At 35.6% G+C, this 22,869-nt stretch overlaps 4 protein-coding genes across 4 annotated transcripts; all 4 read left to right on the top strand.

The window, feature by feature from the left end:
- The first annotated feature begins 1,755 nt into the window (after window positions 1–1,755).
- LOC140044348 (CMP-N-acetylneuraminate-poly-alpha-2,8-sialyltransferase-like) lies at window positions 1,756–4,488 on the top strand. Its single transcript, XM_072088827.1, has 3 exons — window positions 1,756–2,135; window positions 2,874–3,374; window positions 3,753–4,488. Exons 1-3 carry the CDS (start codon window positions 1,756–1,758, stop codon window positions 4,015–4,017), a joined length of 1,146 nt encoding a protein of 381 aa, XP_071944928.1. The 3' UTR covers window positions 4,018–4,488.
- Window positions 4,489–5,441: 953 nt separating this feature from the next.
- Window positions 5,442–7,402, top strand: LOC140044347 (uncharacterized). Its single transcript, XM_072088826.1, has 2 exons — window positions 5,442–5,599; window positions 5,632–7,402. Exons 1-2 carry the CDS (start codon window positions 5,442–5,444, stop codon window positions 7,400–7,402), a joined length of 1,929 nt encoding a protein of 642 aa, XP_071944927.1.
- A 493-nt stretch (window positions 7,403–7,895) lies between these two features.
- On the top strand, window positions 7,896–8,717 carry LOC140044346 (uncharacterized). The gene has a single exon (XM_072088825.1). It carries the CDS (start codon window positions 7,896–7,898, stop codon window positions 8,715–8,717), a length of 822 nt encoding a protein of 273 aa, XP_071944926.1.
- Window positions 8,718–8,776: 59 nt separating this feature from the next.
- Window positions 8,777–10,675, top strand: LOC140044345 (uncharacterized). The gene has a single exon (XM_072088824.1). The coding sequence runs from the start codon at window positions 8,777–8,779 to the stop codon at window positions 10,673–10,675; it is 1,899 nt and encodes a 632-aa protein (XP_071944925.1).
- Window positions 10,676–22,869: the final 12,194 nt, after the last annotated feature.

Raw genomic sequence — 22,869 nt, 5'->3', positions numbered from 1 at the left:
AAATGATTTATGGAAATACATTAATGTTTATACCACATATAAGTTTGGAATTGAGGCAAACTTTCAAAATATTGTACTCGGTACCGGAAACAGATATGTTGACCACATGTTCTCTCTTGGATGCTTCTGTATCTATAAAGCACACATTTTGAAAAAAGTAAAGAAATGGAATTATGGTTCACTTTCTCGCCTCTTTTTGGCAGAAAAAAATAATAGGTTATACCTTAACCGACTATTATAATACGGTATATTCTACAGAGGTTTATAGTTCAAGTTCAAGTTCAAGTTAAAATTTATTGTCAAATACACAGTAAATGAAATTTGCCTTCCAAGGTTCAAATTACAATAAAAATAACAACAGTTAAAAACATACAATACTATACAATGGATAAGATAATATATAAGAAAATATGCTATGTATAAAACATTATGAACAGTATAAATATATAACGCTGTGCAATGCCAATAGGTGGTTAAATCTTTATATAGAATTATTAAAAAAAAATGAAAATAAATGAAATAAATATTAAAAACAAAACGAAACGTAACATATAAGTAAGCAACAAATATAACCATGAGACATAAAACTAAAACACAAGAGTAAGGAAAGAATTTTGTTAAGCTTACTATAATTATTTGAATTTTATATTTTTATTTATGTTCTTATTGTAAAAAAAAAAAGAAAAAAAAGAATTAAGAATAATAATTGTATTGCATTTTATATATTGTAAATATTTATTTATTTATATACCTGTGTCGTGGGTATGTATGTATGCATGTGTGCAATTATGTACTCGAATATATGAACTTGTGTGTTTTGTACAGAGACATAGACCTATTGTAGAAAGGAATAGTTAAAATAAAAGAAAATAATGAAAAAAGTGGATAATACATATAAAAGTATAAAGTATATATATATATACAAATTCCTTCACTTGCACTGATGAAGGGCTAGTGTTGCCCGAAAGCTCTGCTAACTTTTCTGGCTGTTTACTTTATCGTTTTGATTTAGCTTTTCGCTTTTTATTTTTCAATTATTATTCAATTTACATCTCTGCTCTCACCGATCGAAATTGTGCATCTGTGATTCCTTTTCAGTCACTGGTCTTACGAGTATTTAGTATAGTTTTTTTTTGCACATCAATACTTTAATCATAATTATAATATTCATAGTTTTCTTCCTTCGTGATCCACACGTATATCGTACCGTATGTAAAAGACATTAATAATGGTATATTAAGATGTGGCGATAGGCCTATACAACATAAAAGAATGTTTCTATTGTTTATTATAAATAAAAACCGCACTTATTTTTCGAAGGCGTTGAAGCAGAATGAGCATTATATTGTGAAATAAGCCTTTTCAAATTCACATTTATTCAGCAATGTAAATATTTACATTGTTAAAGGCCTCGATTTAAGGAAGTGATTATTATACTAATGTTATGTTAGAAACTGTTTTTCAATTACTACAATCGTGAACCGGTAACTAGTTTTGTAAATAAAATAGTATTTCCTTGTAAAATTGGTTGTTCTTTTGATTGATTTATTTACTTTTTCCGTAAGAAAAACTACTTAATTAATAAACACTGTTTTATTTAGCATCTACATGTTTAGCATCGTTATGTTTTTGTTCACCTTTCTTGCCTGTTGTTGTCTTCTGACTAGGCTAGGAGGCACCGGATCCCTGAAAAGATCACGACTTAACCGATTCTAGTAACTGGGGTCCTTATACACTGATCCCCAGTAAGCGATGATGGTGTATCCCCATACTCCAGTTTGGGTGCTAGCTTGGTGTTTTTGTCTTTTTGTTCTCTTCCTTTTGGTTTCCACTCTTTCTCTTTATTGTCGAGCGCATGGAGACATCGTTTATCAAGTTATTCGTTCCCAAGTTGGAACCAAGCTATTGGTTCCCAAGTTGGAACCAAGCTATTGGTTCCCAAGTTGGAACCAAGCTATTGGTTCCCAAGTTGGAACCAAGCTATTGGTTCCCAAGTTGGAACCAAGCTATTGGTTCCCAAGTTGGAACCAAGCTGTTGGTTCTCAAGTTGGAACCAAGCTGTTGGGTCCCAAGTTGGAACCAAGCTATTGGTTCCCAAGTTGGAACCAAGCTATTGGTTCCCCAGTTGGAACCAAGTTATTGGTTTCCAAGTTATAACTTATGTTCCTTTTATTAAACTCAGAAAAAGTCAATTATTTATCACTGTAACAGCTAGTCTGCATTTGTGGAAAAGACTAGAAAATGATATTAAACAATCTGTTTCGTTTTCTTGATCCGAATAATAACAATACCATACTATTATTATTATTGAATAAAAGTTATTGAACTTGAACTTATAGGTATTAGAGTATTGTATTATAAGCTAACATTAACCAGAAATAAAACTGAATCATATAAATATCTCGGTTTACATATTACTCGTAAATGAACTGACCATATACAAATTGAGAATGTTATAAAAATGGTCAAAGGTTAATACTGTATACCGTACGCTAAATCAATTAACAGTAATTTTGATAACTTTAACAGAGTATAAATTTAAAGACTTACGATTTTGTGGGTTTGAGGATAATTATGTTACGAATTAATAGATTTAATATGTTATGTTTTCATTTGATTTGTTTTTTTCTTCTTTTTTGTTGCTAATTCTGTATGTAAAATTTGAACTACAAATGCACCTTTGTACTGTAAGTGGGCTACCGATCTAATGGTGTACCCCTACATCCAAATATATAAACATGAAAGTCAATTCAACTTTCCTATATTTTTATAGATTAAAAAAGAAAAGATATTTAGGCGGGAACATGAAATAAAAATACGTTGAGGAAACTATATTTCGTTTATTCAGTAAAGCATGTCTTTTTTTTCTACAGAAAAAGTTTAAAGGGGTTTTCGCCGATTAGATTGCTTCGTGTCTATCCTAACGAGCTGATACAAACTCAAACTTACACCGAAACAGCTCAAGCCAATGGGGAACCATGGATAAAACCTGCAAACACGTGCGCTGTCATCGGAAACTCTGGAATCCTGCAGGGGAGTAATTGCGGATTGGAAATTGATGCGCATGATCACGTGTTTCGTTCAAATATGGCGCCACTAGAAGGTTTCCAGAAAGATGTTGGAACAAGAACAAGTTTAGTAACAATAAACAATCAAGAGGGAAGACATTACGGCTGGTGCTCACAAAATAAAAATGATAGCTGTTACAAAACGATGTATCGTTATCTGAACAATTTGAATAATTCCACTATTATATGGGTGACAAAAGCAAGCGCTTGGTCTCCCAAGATGGATATTGTCAATGCCATGCGCACATTCAAGCCAAGCATTGTATTAGCACGACCAAGTAAATCACTTAGACAGTCGATTGCGAGGTAATCTACAATATACATATTTGGGCACATCACTACCATATTTGGGCACATCACTACCATATTTGGGCACATCCCTACCACATTTGGGCACATCAACACATTTTTTGGTCAAATTGGTTAGTTTAGACAGATATTTAGTACCGTACTTTTTATAAAGAAAAGAATGAATTGAAATCGAAGATCACACTGAGCCGACACATTGAGCTCAATGTGAACGTTCAGCCTAACTACAGGTTTCCACAAGACAATATAGTAGTCCCAACCGGGTTTCTTTGCCTTGCCGCGCAAGCACGGGGAAGGCCAATATTGAATATACTAATGGAAAATAGGCATAATAGGGCGCCCACTTGGATAAAACAAAACTCTTTCGTTTTTTAGGACGTGGAAAATTTCATCGCCATCGTCGGGCCTTTACGTAGTTTCGCTTGCTGGAAATATGTGTAGTAAAGTATCATTGTATGGATTTTACCCTTTCAATCAAACAGCCGAAGGGAAACCCGTCACGTACCATTATTACGGAAACACATCTTTTAAAAATGGACACCACATGCCAGAGGAATTTAAACTTTTAAAACAGCTGAATGCGTCTGGCGTTATTAGGTTGGTTACATCGCATTGTAATCGTCATCCTAAAACATTCTGACGTCATATAGGCCTACAAGTTGTTAATTAACCTGTTCATTGGACGCACAACACAACAAGTTGACACAAGTGATAATGATTCATCATGTCCTGATTGGTCAAATTACTTGAGTGCGCTTAAGTACTCGAGTGCGCTTAAGTACTTGCGTTCGCCAGTGGAAAGAGAAGCGTTTGTATAAAAAATGGAGCACAAAGGAACAGGAAAGTTAGTACATAAAAAGATGTCCTCCGGTGAAAAATACTCTGTAACAATTTGTTTTAATAGGTTATTTAGTGTTGGCAGAAGACAGAAAATAAAAAAATAAATACAAATGTACGTGTCTAATTTTAACAATTGCTTTTTTTATTTAAAACTTTCGTTCATTAAACATGTTGCATTTTTCTATTCAAGTTAAACTATTTAAAAAAAATATCTAAAGTTTGGTTCCCACTAGGACGCAATGGCGTTAGCGCAACGCGAGCGAGTTGACCATGAAGCGACAGTTAATGATCTATCATGTCGTGATTGGTCAAATTACTTGCGTTTCCCTTACGTATGGCGTCTGTTTGGTCCCAAACTAGTTTATATTTAGAGAGGGCGCATTATTAAGAAAATGACGTCATTTTAGGACCATGTGAGGAGAGGTATCTTGCATTAGAGAGGAGAGGATGTATGATCACAGCTAGTGACTTTAATTATAGGATATTGACATATTGTTTAATTTTTGATATTTACTTGAATTGTTTATGTACTGCAGATAGCGGGTGACTTTGCTATTTTCGGTAAGCTGCATTCCGCTACATTTATTGATCAATAACTCATACAGATTTAATGTTATTAGGCCAAGTTCTATTGAGACGCCATTAATTTCTGTTATGTTACCTAGCTAGGCCTAGCTAGGCCTATATATTGATGAGATATGGCTTTGACCTGTTGTACCTTAATTTAATCATTTACTAAGTATTAGTATTAATAATTCATTGTTAAAGTTACTGCATTGCATTAAGCACCTGGATACTATAGTTATAATAATCTTCGCAAAACTTTATAGTTCATGTGATCATTTTAATTGATTTACGTATACAATGTCAATGGCATGTAGGTGTCGCGTCGTTGTAGGAGGAGTTAACCACAAGGATTTTGTTATCCGTTGCTATGACGACACGGTTTTGCATTTTTAATTAGTTTAAGGGATCGTCTTTTATATTGTTTGTTTTAACTTAAATACAAAACTTTTCAGTTTGACGCTTAAGGAGCCACATATATTGCTAGACATGCATTTATAGGTCATTGTTATGTTTTGTTTTAGTAATCTGGTTCACATTCAAGAAACCGGAATAAAGGAGCACCTTGGGTGTTGGACTTGAATAACGACTATCACTCGCATTATTTTTAGGGCAGTACATTATTACGAAAATAACATAAGGTAGGAGATTTCTATTACTATGTCAACAACATCATCAAGACTCACGTCTAAATCAAGTAGAGGGTCAACTACTTCACTCAGATTGAATGCAGCAGAGGCAAGGGCCGATGCTGCTGTGGCCAAGGCAAAGGAGGAGTTTAGGATTAAGAAAGCTCTTGCTGCCAAGGCTAAACTCAGGCAGAGGCAGAATTAGAACTGCTTAATATCAGAGAAGAAGCAGCTACATCCCTAGCAAGAGCAAGTGCTCTGGATAAAGAAATAGATAAAATAGAGGAACGAGACGAAGAATTAAGTGTCAATTTACCAGTTGAATCAGCCCAAGACCGGATGAGACGATTCATTGTAAACGATAGGATCGAAGAAGATTTAGAATTACACGATAACGGACTTGAAAATCAATACAATGAAGATGGGCAAACCAATGAAATAAAACCAGTTAAGCCTTGTGCCCCAACCGATGATGCGATGAACATGCTGATCCGTCAACAAATAGAGATGGCAAAGGCAATTGTTACAAGCCAGCAGAAGGCCCAGCTGCCACGACGGAGAATTAAACCATACAATGGTGAGGCAACAGAGTACAATGCATTCATAAAGGCATTCGAGCACGAAGTCGATAGCAAGACAGAGAGCAATAGTGAAAGACTGTATTACTTGGAACAGTTTACCATTGGAGACGTGAATAAATTAGTAAGGAGTTACATGTACACAGAAGGTGACAGAGGTTACAAGGAGGCAAGAAAGGCGATGGGCAAAAGGTTTGGAAACAAGTACAAAATGACAGAAGCATACATGGAAAAGGCTCAATCAATAGACGAGATTCGTTCGGAAGATGCAAGTGCGTTAAGCAATTTTTCTTTGTTTCTATTAGAGTGTCGAAATGCAATGGAAGATTTGAATTATCTGTCTGAACTTAACCACACAAAAAACATCCAGATGTTAGTGGCGAAGTTACCGTATAGGCTAAGAGGGCGCACTACAACAGACTACATACAAGAGGAAAAAATGAGAACCGTTACATTCGATGACTTTGTTGAATTTGTAGAGAAGCAGAGTAGGATTGCCAATAATCCTGTATATGGTTCGTTAAACTCAGAAAGGGCAAGCAAGCCCCAACGTGAGAAGACTCAAAAGCCACCCAGCAAGGGAAGCTTCTCGACAACCAAGGAAGATGTAATTTGCCTTTATTGCAAGGAAACCCACAACCTTGAAAACTGCATCAAGTTTGATGGGCTGTCTAGAGAAACCAAAATTGAATTTCTGAAGCAATCAAGAGGATGCTTTGGCTGTCTCCGTATAGGACACCGTAGCAAGGAATGCAGGCAACGGCTCGAATGCAAAACTTGCAAGGGAGCTCACCCGACATCCCTACACAGAGATCCAAATTCTAACCAGCCGCCGAATGTTGGATCAGCCTGTTCTACAAGAGGCGAATGTACTCTCGCGATCGTACCAGTACAAGTTACAGCGAGAAACGGGAGTCAGCCGATCAAGACATACGCATTCTTTGATCCGGGAAGCAGCATATCATTCATATCAGATGAGCTACTTCACAAAACAGGAGCCGAGGGAAAACGGGCCAAACTAAGTATTGACACAATGGGAAATAAACATACTATGACCACACAAATCATAAAAGGATTGATGATCAGCAGATTAGATGGTCAAGGGAAGGTGGAGTTACCAGTTGCCTATACTAAAAACAGACTTCCGGTTTCTAGCAGACATATCCCAACCAATGGAGATATCGCAAAATGGCCACACCTAAAAAACATAACAGCAACGAATATTGACGCTGGAATTGGCCTTTTAATTGGAAACGCCGTAGCTGAAGCGTATTGCCCACTAGAAACCATTACTGGACCACCTAATGCACCACACGCTACTAGAACTAGGTTGGGCTGGCTTATATGGAATTTGGTTAGAGAAGGCAATGACACAGGCCAGAGTCAACCAGCCAACACCACTGGATTTTCCTGAAAGAGGACTCGTTCATGCAAAACAACCGTCGAGAGAGGATAAGTTGTTCATTTCAAAGGTCAACAATAGCATCCGTCTCATTAATGGACACTACCACATCGATCTGCCATTTAGAGAAGAAACGCCAATGCTTCCTAATAATAGGTTTATGGCAGTTAAGAGACTGGAATGCTTGAAAAACAAACTGCGTCGAAACCAGGAGTTCCAACACGACTACCAAGAGTTTATGAGAAAACTTATACAGAAAGGATTTGCTGAGAAGGTAGACATTATCGAACCGACGATAGGAAAGACCTGGTACATACCACATCATGGAGTATATAACCCACACAAACCAGGGAAGATACGTGTTGTCTTCGATTGTGCAGCCAAATTTCAGGGAACATCTCTCAACAATCTATTACTCCCAGGACCTAATATGACAAACAGCTTAGTAGAAGTCTTACTGAGGTTTCGAGAAGACCCAGTCGCTATAATGGCCGACATTTAGGCCATGTTTCACCAAGTGAAGGTGCCAGTGAAAGATAGAGACTATATGAGATTTTTCTGGTGGCCAGAAGGAGATGTCAACCAGCAACCAGTGGAGTATAGAATGACAGCACATTTGTTTGGAGCAGCGTCTTCTCCTGCTTGCGCCAATATGGCTTTAAGACAAACAGCTTTAGACAATAGACCAAGTACAGAAGATGAAGTCTCACAGACGTTACTACGCAACTTCTATGTTGATGACTGCTTGAAGTCAGTTGGATCAATATCTGATGGTATAAATATGGTAAAAAACCTTAAGGAACTCTGTGCAAAAGGCGGGTTTAATCTAGCTAAATGGACCAGTAACAGACGAGACGTCATCAACTCTGTTCCAGTAGAGAACAGATCAAAGGAACTACAAGCCCTAGCATTTAAGGAAGAAGGAATTCCAAGCGAAAGGGCACTTGGAGTGCAATGGGACCCAAGGAGTGACTGTCTATGTTATCAGCTTTCGAGTATCACAGAGCAGCCATGTACCCGAAGGGGCATATTATCTACAATAAGCTCGGTGTTTGATCCTATGGGACTGGCATCGCCCGTGATGTTAACACCTAAGATTCTTCTTCAAGAACTAATCAAGAAAGGCAAGAATTGGGATAATCCAGTTGAGGGAAAGGAATTACGTAGGTGGAAACGCTGGCTAGAAAGCTTACCTCTAGTTGAGGAATTGCGTGTGCCCAGGTTTATTACATGTAAACTTAAAACCGACCAAGAACTTCACGTGTTTGCGGACGCAAGTGAAAATGGTTATGGAGTTGCTATATACTGTATGTGCGGTCGCAGGTAGGAGAAACGATCGACAGTAACATACTTTATGGACGATCAAGAGTGGCACCTCTTAAGAAGATGACGATTCCCAGACTAGAATTAACTGCTGCAACTCTAGCAGTTAAATGTGCAAGTCTAGTTCGAGAAGAAGTTGACACCACATTCAAAAGAGTAATATTCTGGACCGATAGCATGCTAGTTATAAACTACATAAGAAACAACAAAACAAGATTTAGCACCTTTGTAGCAAATAGGTTATCAATCATTCACGAAGGAAGTGAGTGCGAGCAGTGGAGACACGTGGATACTGCAAATAATCCTGCAGACATAGCTTCACGAGGTATGCACTTAAGCAAGAAGGTGGAGGTTGAAATGTGGCTAAAGGGGCCGGTGTTCTTAAAAAACAAAGAAGACAAGTGGCCAAAGGGAAACCTAGGAATGGCTTTGCTGTCAATAAGCGACCCAGACGTAAAATATGCAGCAGCAGCAACAGTTAATTCATGTGATTATATTGAATCATTGTTTGGAAGATTTTCTAGTTGGAGCCGGTTAAAGGTGTTTGTCGCTTGGATGCTTCGAGTCAAGGGTAATTTAATGCAACGTTGCAAAACCCGTACACCACCAAAGGGAAGAGTAAGAAGGATTGAGCCAATAACAAGCTCAGAGCTTGATGTCGCTGAGACAGAAATAATAAGATATCTGCAGTCGGAAACTTCAAAACAACCTATGGGCAATGACACATCTAAGTTGGACCCCTTTAAGGATGAAAAGGGAATCATCAGAGTCGGTGGAAGAATAGCAGGAGCATCTATACCATTAGAAGCTAAACACCCAATATTGCTTCCAAAAACATCCATAGTTGCTGGTATAATAATCAATGATATTCACCAACGCATGGGTCATGTAGGAAGGAATGCCATACTAGCAAGATTCAGAGAGAAGTATTGGGTGACAAGAGCACTTAAGTTGACAAAGAGTATTTTCTCAAGGTGTGTCACTTGTCGTAGGTATAATGGACGTTTGGAGACCCAGAAAATGTCTGAATTACCAAAGCAAAGATTAATGAGCGGAGAGAAGCCGTTTACCAGATCTGGAGTTGACTACTTTGGTCCAATAGAAATCAAAAGAGGAAGGACAGTCTTAAAACGGTACGGAGTTGTGTTCACATGCTTCAATACACGAGCGATTCATCTAGAAATGGCTGATTCGCTAGATACGGACTCCTGCATAAATGCTGTAAGGCGATTTATTGCCAGACGAGGTGCTGTAAGATACATGCTGTCGGACAACGGAACCAATTTAGTAGGAGCCGACAAGGAGCTAAGAAAGGGAATGAAAGAATGGAACAACACTCAGATTCACACAGTAAGACAAAATGGAATTGATTGGAGATTTAATCCTCCAGCTGCCTCCCACCAAGGGGGAGTCTGGGAAAGAATGATCAGATCAATAAGAAAGGTGTTATATGGATTGTTAAAGGAGCAGACAATAAAACTAAACGATGAAGGTCTGAGGACATTGTTTTGTGAGGTGGAGGCGATTGTTAACGGACGGCCATTGACAATGCTGTCTGATGATCCTAAGGAAGATCGCCCACTAACGCCGAATCACCTGTTACTGGCACAAGCAGATTATATACCTGCTCCAGGTATATTCAGTGAGGCAGATGTATATCGTAAGAGATGGAGACAGGCGCAATACCTGGTTAATGTATTCTGGGCAAGATGGAGGAAGGAGTATTTGGCGACATTGATGGAGCGTCAGAAATGGTTTAAAGAGCGTAGAAATGTGGATGTAGGAGACATTGTTATAATTGCGGAGAATTCTCCAAGAGGACAGTGGCCAATGGCAAGAGTGTTGGAAGCTTATAAGGATGCAAGAGGACTGGTGAGATCTGTTAAGCTGAGAACTGCAAACGCTGAACTGGTACGGCCCATCACGAAGTTGGTTGTGATTCTGGAGGCAGAGAGTCAGTAGTTCAGATGCTGTTTAATAGATTGTTAAATTGTTGTTACATTAATTTATTTATTGTTAAATTGTTAACTATGTTTGCTAATGCCTTAATTCAGTATAGCATTAGAGGGGCCGGGATGTTTGGTCCCAAACTAGTTTATATTTAGAGAGGGCGCATTATTAAGAAAATGACGTCATTTTAGGACCATGTGAGGAGAGGTATCTTGCATTAGAGAGGAGAGGATGTATGATCACAGCTAGTGACTTTAATTATAGGATATTGACATATTGTTTAATTTTTGATATTTACTTGAATTGTTTATGTACTGCAGATAGCGGGTGACTTTGCTATTTTCGGTAAGCTGCATTCCGCTACATTTATTGATCAATAACTCATACAGATTTAATGTTATTAGGCCAAGTTCTATTGAGACGCCATTAATTTCGGTTATGTTACCTAGCTAGGCCTATATATTGATGAGATATGGCTTTGACCTGTTGTACCTTAATTTAATCATTTACTAAGTATTAGTATTAATAATTCATTGTTAAAGTTACTGCATTGCATTAAGCACCTGGATACTATAGTTATAATAATCTTCGCAAAACTTTATAGTTCATGTGATCATTTTAATTGATTTACGTATACAATGTCAATGGCATGTAGGTGTCGCGTCGTTGTAGGAGGAGTTAACCTCAAGGATTTTGTTATCCGTTGCTATGACGACACGGTTTTGCATTTTTAATTAGTTTAAGGGATCGTCTTTTATATTGTTTGTTTTAACTTAAATACAAAACTTTTCAGTTTGACGCTTAAAATGGATATGAAAGGATTTTAAAATTTCACAAAAATGACTTTGTATGAATCCTTTTAATGTTAATAAACAGCACACCAAAAATTAGATTCAAATACCTAGTAGAACTTGAGAAATAAACAAATACAATTTTGGTATAAAACGTCCGCAAAATGGCCGACCAACTGGCACGCCATCTTAATTTTTATGAACGTTCTATACGCACGTACGAGATCGTCAAATTTAGAGTTTGAAACACCCGGGGTTGTAGCCACGGCAGCAGTCGTTTTGTGATTGGTTAATGAATTTTAATACAGTCCAATCACCGCCTTGTCTCGTTCGCGGACTGTGTGGTGTAAACAAAATAAACAAACCCATCCTACAAGCTCCCTGTTGCTGCTGTAGTTGTAGAAAATATCGATATTTCACAAATCAATAAAAAGTTATGTCTGCAAAGATTGTACGTGAAAAGAAGAAAGGGTGTATTTGTACATCTCACACTAAACCACTCACGCAGACTACAAAGTAGGCTAGGTCTAGTAGACTATAGTTTCTTCTAAATTTGCTAGTACTACTATACTAGGCCTACATATGGAGTTACTCCATGGAAGAGAGTAGTAGTCGCCGGTTCACCGACGAACCTCCAGGAAGTGGACAAGGCGCGGGCGTAGACGTATGTAAAAGGCGACGTAAATAAAAAAGGTAAGCTTTTGAACTTGTTTTTGGCTCTGAATTTTGTTATTGACTAATATAGTAATATAATAATACTAATAATTAAAGTAGAGCAGAGGTGAGGCAGAGAGGATTATTATAGTTTAGTTAGTACTGTAATTAAATAATCTCTTTCTGTTTGTTACCAAGTCATAAAATATAATACTGTACTATAGGGCCTAGGTAGGATTGAATAAAAATAATAGTGCATTTCCAACCATTTATTGGTCTTATCTTTGCAGATTTATGGAATCAACAGTACATGAGATGGCTTGAAGAACTGTAATACCTGTAGTACTAGTAATAAAATTGTAAACATCAACAAATTATATGGCAGAAATAGTGTGTGGAATGAATTTTATTGAACAAATGTATCATAATGAGTTTGGAACAAGCAAGATTTTTCAAACGGGACATAAATTACTTTTGAGACCTGAGTGATACATTTTAATTCTATCAACACCAGCCAGCTCCATCATATTCAAGAGATTCTTTCATAAATGTCCATTGTACATTTGGCTAAATAAATAAAAAAAGAAGTACAGTAGTGGTTTATTTGTTTATATACCCAGACCCATTTAGATGGTTAAAAACAAACACTATATGATGCACTGCTACTAGTGTACTGTCTGGTAGTACATTACCATAGTTACAGTATGACTGTAACCATAGCATTCACGTCTAAAGCATTCTATTATGCATATTTTACTATTCTTCATAAATATTTAGTTCTGTAATTTTAATTGTCTGCGCTCATTCTATACTTGGTGTCTTAGTATACTGCATATGTATCGTGCAAGCTTGATCCAAGTAGCATCTATTATAAAGTACGCTGGGCATCTTCCTATTCACCTGAAAAAGGAAAATAAATAATAACAAAATAATAATTTAGTATAATGTATTATGTAAGTTTGATCAACAGTTTAAAATAGCAATGCTCAGTATCTGTTACCTTAATATTATAATTTGACTCTAAAATTTGCGCTTCCATTCCAATCAATAAATACATTTTTGCTTATCCCGTCCATTAATTATCATAGTTCCACTCCAATTATAGACCTGTAGGTAGGTAAAAATACAAATGAATTGTTTATTTATACTGTATTAATAATATATGATACAAGCTCAAATACCCCTAACTAGGCCTGGCCTGTTATACCCTTTATTACTACATTAGAGAAAATCCACCTCTATTCATTTTAATTGGGAATCCTAATATTTAGTATTCAGTGTTGCCTAGCCTAGCTCTAGCTAGGGCGGTATGTAATTGATAACAAAAAAATATTTTAATAATGCGTTAGTCAGAAACGGACACTACAGCACACAACAATATTAATAAACGTACTTATAAACAATGTGTATATACATAATACAGTAACACAATTGTGCCTACCATTAACACCCTCAACGATACATCAAGGAGCATACGCTCTCAGCTCACCTCTGACCGGGCGGCGATTTTTTTTTTCGTACATAAGTTGGGGACCCCTCATGAAACGTCACAAAATAAACATGAATAATTCATCAGTTAAGTTAAATTTGTTGTTCCGTGTGCACCCAAGCGTATAGCAACAAGAAGTGATTTACACAACTGCGATAGGGTGTGTCGAAAGCGAAGACCTCGAAAGCGAAGATCGAAGACCGAAGACCTCGAAAGCGAAGACCCTACGAAATTGTAGTGTGCACAAAATCCGACCAAAATCATACAAAATCGTGATAACACCTTGAATTTACAGATCCTGAAAAAATATTTCAATTTAAAAAAAAATCATGACTTTATTTATGAACAAGCTCACGTGTTTTCGCCAATGGAGTTAATATGTGATATAGTTTTACGAACAAACACATCGCGCTATTTGCAAGGCGACGGACGCACAAGAAGGACCTCGCACATGAAATGTCACTTGTTCCGATAACAATTTAAAATCATAGCCAATTGTTTATAAGTATAGAAATAAACTACAGTAAGTAAATTGTAAGAAGTAAAGGATGGCGGTAGGCCCGGTATTTAGGTTTATTTTAGAGCCTATAGGCCTATAAAAAGTGTCCGTATCATAGATTTTACACTTGCTTTTAAATGTAGGTACAGAGATCTTTTTTGCATTTAAATATGTTGCTATGTGTTTTTTATTTGCCTATTGTTTATTATCTAAATGTATGAATAAATACAATAAGATATTCATTTTCCTGTATTGTATTTAAACTTTTACATTTTCCCATTGTAACTATTGCTATTTTACTTAATCGCCAGTTTCAAAATGTTTTCTAATGTATTCATAATAATAGACAAATAATAGGGCCTATATCAGTATCAGAATATTTAGTGTGGTTGGAGAAGCGACAGATGATGTAAAGAAAAATGTAAATTTTTTTTGGTTAATGAAATATTTATTTTCCTTTTAAGGAAAATAAATATTTCATTAACCAACGTATGAACCACTAAACAAAAAAAATTGTGCCGCAACGTATCGTTGGCGCGCGCAACAGAACCTCTTAAGCCTGTTTTCCTGTCGACGTTATTCGACGCTATCGTTAACAATAATCGGCGATCTTCTACGTAAACATTGAAATGTTAACGATTTACAGGAAAAGGTAATCGCTATCGTTATCATTTCAACTTGATCGTTTTCAAACGATCGTCGTTGAACTTTTAACGATCAACGACGATAGCGTCTACTAACGTCGACAGGAAAACAGGCTTTACGATTCGAGAATCATGATGAACGTAATAAAGCAGAAATGGTGTTGAACACATCGGTTCCCACTTGTGATGACACGCAACGTTATTTTCTTACGGCGCACTTTGCGTCGATCTGAAAACCAATTTCAGCTCTTAAAATATTTCCCGGGCCAATGACAGTTCGTCCCAATAGCTTACCGTGAACTAACGGAACTTTATTTTATATCTTTGTATTGTCAAAGTAAAAAATAATACTGTATTCAAATTATGATTTGACAAAAGGCTAATACTGTAGAACGAATAATAGACATCACACTCTGAAAATTTTTCTTGATCGTTAACCCGTTATAATAGTATATTCTGTTAGATTTGTTTGTATTAGTGTCAATTCTATATTTAAATGGTCAACAACCGGTAACCTGTTTCTTAATTAAAATTTTATGTTTTCTTTTGTTAATGGACACTCATGGCAGGGATGCAAACATTTAGAAGCGGGACGTCGACAATCTGTTGAAAATCGGGAGACTGTTGAATAGTCGTCTCAACCACAACCCTGTGAGATAGAAGGTTGGGGGTTAGAGTGGTTAAGCCCGATAAACATTCACCATCACTTAATAAAGATTTATAGAGAGTATCTCTTTTTGTATTCACCACGGGCAATGCTTGAAAACAAAAGTCAGTTTTTTATTTGATGATGAGGAAAATTGTGGTTGGCGGGACTGGAACTTCATTAAACTAATCTTTTGACAGTGTCGGTAAACGTAATACCGATATGAATAAACACCCGTTTTAATATTGAAAAATAAATTAAACGTGAACACACTATCGTCACTAATCACATTGCAACCGTAACAAAATCGGCAACTTGTAATTTTGGAGGGAATATTTTTTATTTCAATCTTTGTTTTGAATGGCTTTTGTCTTTGTGAACGTTGACATAATGGCATAATTATTCGGAATTATGGAAGCCGTGAAACAGATGATATGTCGCAGGAAACGACCGATTTATAACCAAAATTTGCAAAACGCTGATGCCTATATCGTTCGTTCTTTTTACTTCTTGTCAAATCATAATTTGAATATATTCTGCCAAATTTGGCCCGGGAAATATTTTAAGAGCTGGAATTAATTTCCAGATCGACGCAAAGTGCGCCTTAAGAACAAACTTGCGTGTCATCATAAGTGGGAACCGACGTGTTCAACACCGACTGCTTTACGTTCATCATGATTCTCGATCGTAAGAGGGGATGCAAAAATAGATAGAAGAGTATTTTCTTATGTTGCGCGCGCGTCAATACGATATACGTTGCCGTAGGATGTTTTCGTTTAGTAGTTCATACGTTGGTTAATGAAATATTTATTTTACATTTTTCTTCTTTACATAGTACTGTCGCTTCGCCAACCACACTAACCGATACTGATAATATTATTTGACCATTATGAATACATTAGAAAAATATTTTTAAACTGGCGAATAATTAAATCAGTAATACTGTAGTATTGGCTACAATGAGGAAAATGTACAAGTTTAAAATACTATACAACTAAAGGAAAATAAATATCTTATTGTATTTATTCATACATTTAGACAATAGGCAAATATTATAGATAATAAACATACATCAACATAATAATATTTAAATGCAAAAAAAAAGGATCTCTAAGTTGTATTCACGCGTACGTATAACATGATGTCAGTGTAAAATCTATGATACGGACACTTTTTATAGGCCTATAGGCTCTAAAATTAGGCTAAATAAGCATATGGCCATCCTTTACTTCTTGCAATGAATTTACTTACTTTAATTTATTTACTTTACTGTAGTTTATTTCTATACTTTTCTATACAGTTGGCTATGGCTTTAAATTGTAGGCGACGTGTGCTACAATACAAAGTTATCGGAAAAAGTGACATTTAATATTGCATTCAATTCGAGGTCCTTCTTGTGTGTCCGTCGCCTTGCAAATAGCGCGATGTGTTTGTTCGTAAAACTATATCACATATTAACTCCATTGGCGAAAACACGTGAGCTTGTTCATAGATAAAGTCATGTTTTTTGATAACATAACGATTAAAATCGAAATATTTTTTTAGAATCTGTAAATTCAAGGTGTTATCATCGATTTTGGTCGGATTTTGTGCACACTACCATTTCGTAGGGTCTTCGCTTTCGAGGTCTTCGGTCTTCGATCTTCGCTTTCGAGGTCTTCGCTTTCGACACACCCAACTGCGATACGATTCTTTCTACAATACAGTCGGAAAGCCGCGTTGGTAACGCATCACTGATTTCATTCATTGTGAGGGCGCGCTTCGTGGAAAATGTTGGAATTTTTGCTATTTTAGTACACTTTGAAAATTGTATAATTTTGATATTAGATGAAATCAATAAACGTATTTCAATAGTTGAACTGCAAGCTTAAATAATGATAAAAACTGTGATCTAAATTCCACAGTTTTTTTGTTTCGAGAAATATCATTATTTTGTGTATAAACTTTTTTATTTATATTTTTTTTTAAATGATGGTAAAAAATCATTAAATTTCATATTTTCTAGATAAGGTTTCAAAACGAATTTAAAATCCTTACAAGATAAACTATTAAGCTATCTATTAAAATAAAAATCTAATTTTAAGCTTTCTTGGGATGCAACTCCCACTAATCAAACCAAACCTACTACATTTCTGTTCAGTTACGATCGAAAAACCGCCATTTTGAAACTTTGTTTACGTTTTACGAAGCTGGTACGAATCGACCCGGACCGAATCGTGTCCCTGTTTAATCCGGTTGTTCATGCAGGCGTACTGCGTCACAGGCCTAAGGTTTCAATCTGCTGCCCGATTATTGTTCTATTTGGTTTCTGAGCTAGGAAAGGCCTACTTAGACTAGCTACTATAATTACTTACTTAACTTCTAGCCTAGCTAGGCCTAAAAATAGTATTTTCTAGGCCTAGTTAGGCTAGGTAATTCTGATAGTAGTTTGTGTTATACTGTAGTAGGGCCTATAGTAGCTGGAGTAGAAGTAGACATAATCTGGGTATTCCATAATCTAGGCTGGTAGGTCTATCCCAGCTCATATACCAAGCAAGAAGAAGCCTGAAGAAGAACCTAGGCCCAGAAAAAATTACAAAAACTGTTAAAAAACAATAAATTGAAAAACAAAGTGCCAAAAGATAACCCATTTTCAATTTATATATAAATATGGTGGGGAATGTTATTTACAAAATCAGGCATCTTTTGTTTGAGAGACTCAACCATGTATTTTTATATGGTCATGTTTTTAAAAAAGATAATTATTAGCCCATCATTTACTTGAGTATTGTTAATTGGTTGGTACTTATCAGTATATCAATATCTGGCAGTAAATGTCACACTTGTATACAGAAATATTCTATTACTTTATTAGATACAACTTACATTTCACACAAGCAATACATTTTTTCTTTTTATGTATACATATACAGAATGTGAAAAAATACAACCTTTCAAACAATTACTGATACAAATAGTAAATACTACTGTATATAAAAACTTCTAATAGCACCTTGTTCATCAGACATAACAAACTAGCTAGGCCTAATACTGTAAATATAAAATATGCCACCATATGTACTTTTTGAGATATCATTTTTACTTGAGTCTTACTGTTGTACTGATTTTATGATTGTTTTATGTTTATATTGTATGCATCTGTGCGACTCTGGTTAATAAAGTAAATCAATCAATCGCAACTTAATTTATATCTTTATAAATATTTACTGATCTGAAACACTTCTACAACTTAAATGAATATAAATTTATATGTTATATTAGCGAATAAAATGAAAAACTATCAGCAATGATATTGAAATCGAGAAAACCACTTTACAGCTTCCACCGTCCAACCTCATATTGAAGAACGAGATAGAAAATCTTGATACCAACAAAAAACCTGAAATGAAAATGAATAGCTGAAATGTAAAGAACTATTTAAATAATTGTCACTATGACGAAAACATTTTCTTAAATACTGTACTGTATAATTATATAATTATTCCACAACCTGAAAACATATTCAGATAAAATATGACTGTACTGTAGGCCTACCATAAAAAAGCACTAAACACAAAACTTCCTTGTGTCTGTATATTTATTGTATAATTATTAATTAATAATACAGTAAATAAATTGTACCCATCAGTTGCCAATAATGAGGATATTTAACTATATGTCAGGCTGCGATTGGCTTAATTATCTTTTTAAAACCTTCCCAACGCATCTTCAATATAGAGTATAGGATTAACGAAACTTTAATAATACTAAATTGTAACTAAAGTATTTTAATTATCAACATGTTACTAAGGCTAAGCCTAGGCCGATATTACGACAACGATCCACCAGGTCGTGCACACCCACACCTGCAACAACCACAATCAACACACCATGCACTACACACGACGGAACTAGTGCCGCGAGACGTAACAATTATGTGAAATGAGGACCTTTTTTAAAATGTTCGCTGTAGGAAGCTTAAATAGGGTTTCAAGCCAATTTTAACGTAAAACAGACTATTGATACTTACTCTATCCATATACGCCGATTTTTTGGTAATTCACTGTATGGGATGCAAATCCCACTAATGGAAAATTTGTAAACAAACACAAGTTAGAAAACTTCAGCTTTGACGGCTGCACACGAACTTTGGAAAGAAACTGTCACTGACAACAAATCCAACAAATTATTCCGAAAATTAGGTGACCTGCGACATCTTAAACATATAAGGAACTGATCTTACCATATATGGTTAATTTTTCGCCTATTAATGTTTATTAAACAGCTATAAAATGACGTATACTTTATGCTAATGTTTTCGCGCGAAACGTTGATGCCTCTGTGCCGAGAGAGGGCTTCTAAAATTAATGACGTCATGCGAAGTCGAAAATTTCGCGATAACGGTCATATTTCCCAACGCGGCTCTCCGACTGAATAGGCCTAGGATTCTAGGTCAATTCACGTGATTGCCTCGCCTTCGCGCACTATTTTTTTTCACACACACGTCCACTACTATGCAAATGTGTGGAGGCTAATCGACAGCTAGACAAAGTAGTAATTGGACATAGCCCAAAGAAAGCTTAGACCCACAAGAATAAAGAATGTGTATAATGTGTGTACTGTAATTTTTTAATTCTGCTATTTTATTATCAAACAATATGCATGTACTCAAAGAAACTTTAAAAATGCACGTATATGAACACATGAGATGGGATTAGACCCACGAGAATAAAAAATGTATTTTTGTGTAATGTTTATTGTTTAATTTTGCTGACTTAGGCCTATTAATCGGACTGTGTCATACCTAACTAACACACACGTCACACACACCAACACAGCTACTACTAGAATAGACATGGGTTTAGAGACTAGTAATTAGGCTAATAGTATCAATAGAAACTATAATTTTAACACGTAATTCTTTAGTAATAAATTATATTAAAAACACCAAACTAAAGGCTGATTATTTCGACAATCCACACAAAACGCCGCTATTCTATTAGTATTATGAAATCGCACGCGGCAACCACAGCGGAGATAGGCCTAGAATCGTACCGCACTTGTGTAAACTGTCACTTCTTGTTGCTATACGCTTGGGTGCACACGGAACAAGAAAATTTAACTGATGAATTATTCATGTTTATTTTGTGACGTTTCATGAGGGGGTCCCCAACTTATGTACGAAAAAAAAAATCGCGACCGGGCGACTAAACACCGTATCTAGCAGTCATCACTACTAAAAAGGCCTAGCTAGCTGCTTCAGGCCATGGCATTATTGTCAAACACCATTTACTCGTCCAACGGTTTCTTCAAAACGATGTTAACACACGATGTGGACGAATTTCCATCAATTTCAGTTAATTACAACGAAATAATAATAAAATGATGTTTCAATAATACGTGTATACTAAATAGCGAAATAAACATCGCTCGCGAGAGGAGGGTCGAGAGAGAGGCCAAGGTGATCGACTCTGTGATTCTCACGCATGCGCAAAATAACTCCGTGTACCCAGCAAGATAGGCATTTGGCTATGAATTTCGTGAAAGGTGGCCTTGAAAAACGAAATTAAAATCCGTTTAAAAAAAAACATGGTTGATAATATGAATTAATTTTATTCGATTAAGCTAACATACTTATCCAAGAATAAAAATATCAAAGCGATAAGTAATTACTACCATGCTTTTGCATCAATCAATGATTTACTCCAAAATTCCTATCTCTGTAATACAAAAATAACTTTTAGTGACGTCACAAAAAGTTTTTCACAGGTTTCCCAGGGGCGTTTTGAGGGCGTTGTCGTCCTCCAAAACATTAAGTATGACTATGGCGAGCTTAAAACCGATTGATCTACACGTTGAGCCAATAAAATGATATTGCTAGGAACCCTTTCATATCCATTTTAAGGAGCCACATATATTGCTAGACATGCATTTATAGGTCATTGTTATGTTTTGTTTTAGTAATCTGGTTCACATTCAAGAAACAGGAATAAAGGAGCACCTTGGGTGTTGGACTTGAATAACGACTATCACTCGCATTATTTTTAGGGCAGTTACAGCGTCCTTGCGTTCTGGAACCAAGCATATGATTTGGTCTCGGTGCTCCGATCCTAAAAACTCTCTTGAACAGTAAACGACATACTAGACTACACAAAAGCAAAAAATATGACAGGTGCTATTGTTTTTCTTGATTATGCGAAAGCTTTCGACTCAATAGACAGAATACTGCTGTTTAAGGTTTTAAAACTCTTTGGTTTTGGAAATTCATTTATCAAATGGATAAAGGTTATGTATAAAGAAACAGAATGTGTCATGCATAGTAAACAACGGATGGTTGTCAGAAAAGTTTAAAATGGAGTGTGGTGTGAGGCAAGGCTGCCCATTATCTGCTTTGCTATTTATTCTGGTATCAGAAATAATGGCAGTAAATATCAGAAATAATTCTAAATGTATAGGAATTACGTTACCTAATAGCAATGACGATGATGATAATATCGTTAAAATTGCTCAATTAGCGGATGACACCGTAATTTTTTCACATGACGAAGGTAGTTTAAAATATTTCTTTAATGAGATTGAGTCTTTTTGTAGTGTTTCAGGGTTAACATTAAATAGAAAAAAGACAAATGGTATGTGGATTGGTGTAAACGAAAATAGTGTTTCAAAACCATTAGATATTACATGGACTAGTGAACCTGTTAAATTCTTAGGAATCCATATAGGTTACAATAAGCATTTATGTGAAAAGAGAAACTGGGATAAAAAAATTACCAACCTAGAAAACGTATTAAATTTATGGAAAAGAAGGAATCTTACCTTTTTTGGTAAAATAACTATTATTAAAACACTTGCATTGTCTAAGTTTATATATAACGCAAGTATAATTGATGTTCCCAAAGATATAGTTAAACAAATAGAAAAACTATTATATACGTTCCTATGGGGAACCAGAAGGGAAAAGATAAAGAGAATAACCTTAATTAAAAATATTAAGGAAGGTGGTTTAAACATGCCAGATATTAGCTCTGTGGTTGAATCACTTAAACTGAATTGGGTCAAGCGACTGTTAAGTCCAGATCCAGGTAAATGGAAATGCATACCAAAATATTTCCTTCACCCAATTGAATATACAATAAAAAGTACTAAACTTAATGTACATGATCATGCTAACTTGAGAGATATGCCTACATTCTACAAGAACATGATTAATGCTGTTGTAAAATTTAATAATATTGTGTATTCAGAACCAACAACTTTAATAGAAATAAAAAATCAACAACTATGGGAAAATAAGTTTATACTATCTAACAATAAATCATTGTACTTCAAATCATGGTTATATTCTGATTATAAAATAATTGGTGACATATTTATAAATGATAGAGTATGTACCGCAGGTGAAATAATCTCAAATTTGTATGAAAAACATAATGGTTTAATTGAATATTTACAGCTTATGAATGCCATACCAAATGGGTGGAAAGAAATTATTAGAAAAGACAAT

This window comes from Antedon mediterranea, chromosome 3 (assembly GCF_964355755.1).
Source record: "Antedon mediterranea chromosome 3, ecAntMedi1.1, whole genome shotgun sequence".
Classification (NCBI taxonomy): domain Eukaryota; kingdom Metazoa; phylum Echinodermata; class Crinoidea; order Comatulida; family Antedonidae; genus Antedon; species Antedon mediterranea.
The sequence above is the reverse complement of the archived record's forward strand: the minus strand, read 5'-3'. Positions and strand labels throughout refer to the sequence as shown.